Source organism: Neophocaena asiaeorientalis, unplaced genomic scaffold, assembly GCF_003031525.2.
Source record: "Neophocaena asiaeorientalis asiaeorientalis breed wild unplaced genomic scaffold, Neophocaena_asiaeorientalis_V1.1 scaffold543, whole genome shotgun sequence".
NCBI lineage: Eukaryota > Metazoa > Chordata > Mammalia > Artiodactyla > Phocoenidae > Neophocaena > Neophocaena asiaeorientalis.
This window is the reverse complement of record NW_020173671.1, coordinates 349,939-355,159: the sequence shown is the minus strand read 5'-3', so window position 1 is coordinate 355,159 and position 5,221 is coordinate 349,939. Positions and strand designations below refer to the sequence as shown.

At 62.0% G+C, this 5,221-nt stretch overlaps 1 protein-coding gene across 1 annotated transcript in view; it reads right to left on the bottom strand.

The window, feature by feature from the left end:
• Positions 1–54: 54 nt before the first annotated feature.
• Positions 55–5,221, bottom strand: part of KDM6B (lysine demethylase 6B) — a 20,167-nt gene continuing 15,000 nt past the window's right edge. Inside the window, 13 exon segments of the mRNA XM_024748410.1 lie at positions 55–676; positions 720–915; positions 1,208–1,349; positions 1,533–1,720; positions 1,810–1,924; positions 2,072–2,220; positions 2,319–2,390; positions 2,473–2,537; positions 2,660–2,865; positions 3,737–3,842; positions 3,970–4,096; positions 4,205–4,919; positions 4,922–5,221. Of these exon segments, the coding sequence (XP_024604178.1) occupies positions 551–676; positions 720–915; positions 1,208–1,349; positions 1,533–1,720; positions 1,810–1,924; positions 2,072–2,220; positions 2,319–2,390; positions 2,473–2,537; positions 2,660–2,865; positions 3,737–3,842; positions 3,970–4,096; positions 4,205–4,919; positions 4,922–5,221 (2,507 nt within the window). The 3' untranslated portion in view covers positions 55–550.

Here is a 5,221-nt window from a genome sequence, read left to right as displayed (position 1 = left end):
GATGGCTTGGGGGTGCGGGAGGTCGGGTTTTCCCAAAAATGAATAAATAGAGGTGAGTGGGACTGTTATAAATTAAAAACCAAAACAAACAAAAAACCCAGAAAATACAAATCATAACCAAGTGAATAAACAAGAAACATGTACAGGGGTCACAGCTAGCACTGGAAGTAAAAAAGGAGGTTCTGGGGGAGGGGTAAAGCCCATACAAAGAATCTCATTAAAAACCTCGGCTGCCGTAACGTCTATGTACATACACGAGCCGCGTGCATCTGCGCCGGGCGGGCGGCTGGCAGGCGTGAGGGAACCCGTATGTGACCCCCGCCGCCGCCGGAGCCTGGTCCTTGTGTCTGTTGCTAGAAAGGCCAAAGTCGGTGAGGGGAGGCGCTGGTGGGCGAGGGGCTACCAGCCCCCTTCCCCGTCTCCCATTTTTTTTCCTTTTTTCCTCATATTTGTTTTTTAAAAAATTCTTTTTCTTAATAAATTAGGTGAGGGGAGCTGCCAATGGGGTGGAAGGGCTGGGCCCGACCCCCTTCCCGGCCAGAGGCGGGACCTAGGTCCAGCCCAGGCGTGTGCTGGTGGCCCCGCGGCGCCCTGCGGGCGGGCAGGCGGGCGGGGCGTCCGGCCTCATCGCGACGTGCTGGCCGGGGCCTGCGGGTGCGGCGGGGAGGAGGCGGCGGCCAAGGGGAGGGAGGGAGGGAGGAGGGGGAGAAGGAGGGGAGAGAAGGAGGGAGGCCGGAGGCGAGCGCCTCCCTCTGAGGAAGCGCGCGAGGGAGAGAGGGCGCACTCACGTCGCACTCGTTGCAGTAGTAGGCGGGCTCGTCCTTGACCCGGCCCTGGTAGGCGATTTTCTTCCCGGCCCGCACCAGGCTCTCCCGCTGCACCTGGCAGTGCTTCATGGACTGCAGGAGGCAGAACCTAAGGGCGGGGCGAGGTGGTGAGGCGGGGCGGGGCCTCCCCGCTTCGGGCCGGGTCACAGCCCCCGACACATCCCCGTCACAGTGGAGGTTTTATGTGGTTTTTGTCTACTTGGACCACTGGAAAACAAAGCTCCTCAGGTCAGGGGCCTTGTCACCCGCCCAGCACGGCAGCCCTGCAAAGCACGCGGCAAAAGGTGGAGCGGTGGGGGAGGAGGGGTTGGAACAAGGAAGAACAAGGCGGGCCAGGTCGGATGGAGATGGGCTCCCTCCCAAACAGGGCCCTCCCTCACTTGATCATCTTGAACAAGTCGGGGTCGCTGATTTTGACCGTGCGAGCCACGTTCCAGGACACGTGAATCATGGGCACGATGGATTTGACGTTCTTCACCTCGTTCCACTCGTATCGTTCCAGGGCCAGCTGGTACTGATAGGCTGCGGGCCAGAGAAGGTCATGACAGGATTCCCCAACAGCCTGAGACACTTGGGCCCCCGCCCCTTCCCTCACGGCTGGCCTGGCGCCCTCCAAACCCGCCCCCCCCCACGGGGCTCACTCCCCAGGGGCCCCAGCCCCTCACCGCTGAGTGGCTCACCCCACCACCGGCCCCGCCCCCTCACCGGTGAGGGGCCCCACGTTCCAGGCGATGTTGTTGCACCAGCCGGTGGCCTGCACCCAGTGCACGGTCCCCGCATTAATCCACACAAGGTCTCCGGGGCGCTGCACGAAGCGGTACACAGGGATGTTGGAAGCATAGAGGTCATCCAGGATTGGCCACCAGGAACCCGTCAGGTAGTCCACGCCATGCCTGGAGGGTGGCCACAGGGTCAGATGGAAATCTGGGAATCCAGGGACGGGGCGTGGGGGGTCTATCTACCCGAGGAGGGCGGCGCGCACCGGTCGCAGAAAGCGCTGATGGTCTCCCAGTAGTGCTCGTGCACCGCGAACCACTCGCAGTCTCCTGGGCCAATATTGATGTTGACCGAGCAGAAGTTGTTGTTCTCCTGATGGCCTGAAGGGGGCAACAGAGAACTGCACGGTTGGTCGGAGCCGGGCTTGTCGCGCACTCATTGGTTGACGGAGGAGCGCTGGCGGCAGCCCCGCCCCCCGCGCTCCTCGCGCGCGCGCGACGCACTCCGCAGCCCCGTGAAGAGCGCACCTGGCGTTCGGCTGCCTGGGACCTTCATGTACAGCTGCACTGTGTTCATGCCCAGGATGGTGTGGCCCACGTGGCTCAGCATGTTGCCCGTGGAGGTTACCCGCATGAAGGCGGGCAGCTTCAGCAGCTCCTGCAGCTGGGGCTTCCACCTGCCGTGGTGAGGGAGGCAACAGAAGTGAGCAGCTACCCCGACTCTGCTGACCCATCAGCACTCCCGCCCCAGCTTGCTGGCCTCAGCCCCACTGACCGCTTGGCATCGGACAGGTCGATGTTGGTGCCAAACTTGATGATGTGATGGTTCTTCGGATCCGGTGCGCTGCTGCGAGGGCAAAGAGCACAGGTTGGTGGGGAAGCGCAGGGAAAGGAAGGAGTCCTGAAGGGCAGAGGGAAAGCGTCCCTACCTAGGAGGGGTTCCCGTGGTGCTGTCCGGCTCCTCGGACTCCTCGTCCTCACTCTCCTTCTCCTCCTGCTTGGTCACAGGGGTAGGCAGGCCTGGGTCAGCGGCCTTCCAGGAGCCCTCCCACCGCAGCTGGGGCTCCAAGTCCCCTGATTCCACACCCTCTACCTCTGCCCGTGCGCGCCTCTCACCTGCAGGGACTCTTGGAAGGATGAGGCCTGGTACTGCGCGTACTTGGCAATGGTGGTGTGGGAACGGGAGCTCTCGCAGGGCCAGATCTGTCGCGTGCCTGTCAGGTCCCAGTTCTCATCTGAGGGCTGCTGCACCTGGGTGCGCACCTCCACCGTGTGCTCACCACTGGCCTCCACCAGCGTCTTGGTGGAGAAGAGGCCCAAGTCTGCAAGGGAGGGCCGAGCAGAGTGTTGGGGCAGGGGCAGAGGGTGGGGAGCGAGGCCCCAACTCACCCTCTCCCTTCTTGCTCCCCAAGACTCTGACGCAGTGGACACAGGCTTCTCAGAGCTCAGCCAAGGAAGAACAGGCGAGAACCCCAGCCCCTCATGAAGCTGGGAGGGTTGGCCCTCCCAGGGCCTGGCCTTTACCTGCATCATAACCAACCCCCTTTCTCCCACTGATGCTCTGAGTCCCAGCCCCTCCCCCAGAGTCCTCAGGTGTCCATGAGGCCACATGTGCAAAGCACCTGGCACACAATAGGTGCTCAATGAATAACAGTTTAAGTTTTCATTGGATCCAATGAAAGATTTCATCAAGTAAAAGCCTAGGCCGTGCTTCAGTAACATTGGAGGAAAGGGAGGATATGTGGGTAAGAGAAGGCTACAAGGAAACAGGATTAATTTTTACAGGAAACAGGATTGATTGATTACGTTTATAACTCAGCATGGTTTCCTTTTACTCTGGAAGGTGTTTGAAATTGTGCACAATAAAAGGTTGCAAAAGAGAAAGCCCCAGACCGTGAGCCTCCTTGGATTTTACACAACCTTAATCAGCAAGAAAACCAGAAGTGACTCTAACCAGATCCCGAGATACATCCCCTTCCCACCTGCCTACTGCTGGGGACAGACAGATGGGGGGAGGGAAGCCTGAGGTCAGCTGACCCATCACTCAGAGCACTCTTCAAATATGGCTTACATGTGACTGAGGAGAGCTCACTACAGCTGTGGCCCTGGGTCTTCCAGAGTGGGGGCTCTCTGAGGGCCCCAAAGCCCCAGATCCTCGCAGCCCTCCCCACGTCTTTCCACCTCCACACTCACTGAGCCGCAGGGAGCCTGCCAGGCCCCGGATCACGGTGATGGGATTTCGAGGGTCTGTACAGAACTGCAGCAGCACCGGCGAGAAGGCATCCCGTTTACTCTCCAGCTGCGGGACAACCAGGAGACAGGGCTGAGGTCAGAGCCCCGTCCCAGGCTCAGGGCCCCCCAGCAGTCCCAACGCTGTCCTAGAACCCTCAGGCAGGGGCGGTTCTGAACACGCAGGGCACTCATACATAGATGCTGGGTGTGGGCGGGTTCAGTTTTTCCCGGGGCAGCTTCTCCTCCGAGTTGATCTTCGGTTTCACAGACTGTGCAGGGGAAAGGTAGGACTCTCGAAACTTCCCTTTCACCTTGGCATTCCTGTAGAAGGACAGTGAGATGAGAACAGGAATATCAGTGTGCTGGGGGAAGGGAGCCTCCCGCAGGGCCAGGCCAGCAGCCTCAGCGGTGACAGCCCCCACCACTCACTTGCTGGCCCTCACGACGTCGGCAGCACAGTGGCTGATGGTGAGGTCTGCCATCCGCAGCCTCCGCTCTTCCACCTCCGAGGCGATGAAGGTCTCCTTGTCACCACTTTCTACTTTGATGAGCCGGATCTTCAGCTCCTTGGGGGGCCCTTCACTAAGTGAGCGCAGCTTCAGCATGTCAGCCCGGCTGACACCCAGTGGCCCCGGAGCTTCCTCCCGAGCCTTCTTCCCAGGGACAGGGGCTGCCACGGGTGTGGGCTGGACAGAGGGTGCAGGAACTGGCGGAGGGCCCGGAGCTACGGGCGGCTTGGCCTTGGAGGTCCCGCCCAGATCCGGCCGGGCCTTCTCACGACCCTGGATCTCCTCACTCTGCAGGTCCAGGTTCCCCAGCACTCGGCGGCTCTTTTCTTTGGGGGCCTTGGCCTTGGCCTTGGCCCTGCCCTCCCGGGGCCGCCGACCCGCACTGTCCTTACAGGCCCGCCGGTGCCGCCGGTGCTCCTTCTGCCGCCTCTTGCTGCTCCCTGGTCGTGCCGCGGCCGCCACCCCACCGCTCTCCTCCTTGGCCTGAGCTGGGGGCTGCAGTCGCTCAGTCCCGCTGTCCGCTCGATCTGCCGTGTCCGCTGGGTCGGCCGGGTCTGCGGTGCTCCGGCCCACCCGCTCCACAAGGGTCTCACAGGCCCGACTTATCTCTTCTAGCACCTCAGACTCAGAGCCTCCGGGGCTGGCTCTTCGCCCGCCCTGCGCTCCCGGGCCCAGGGCCCGCCTGAGGTAGAGAACTGAGATGACGAGGAAGCGGAGGGCTGTGGGGAGCCCTGGGCGCTCGGGGCCGCGGAGGTGGGCGGTGGGGCGGTAGCACCTGAAGAGGAACCGGGGGAATACTGAGTGGTGGGCAAGGGCCCAGGCCGGGTGGGAACAGCTGCTCCAGTCCCCCGGTAACAGTACTTTTGTCCTTCCAGCACGGAGGCCAAGGACTTGAGCAGGTTGGCCGGGTTGGCTGGTGGGGCTCGCGCAGTTGGCG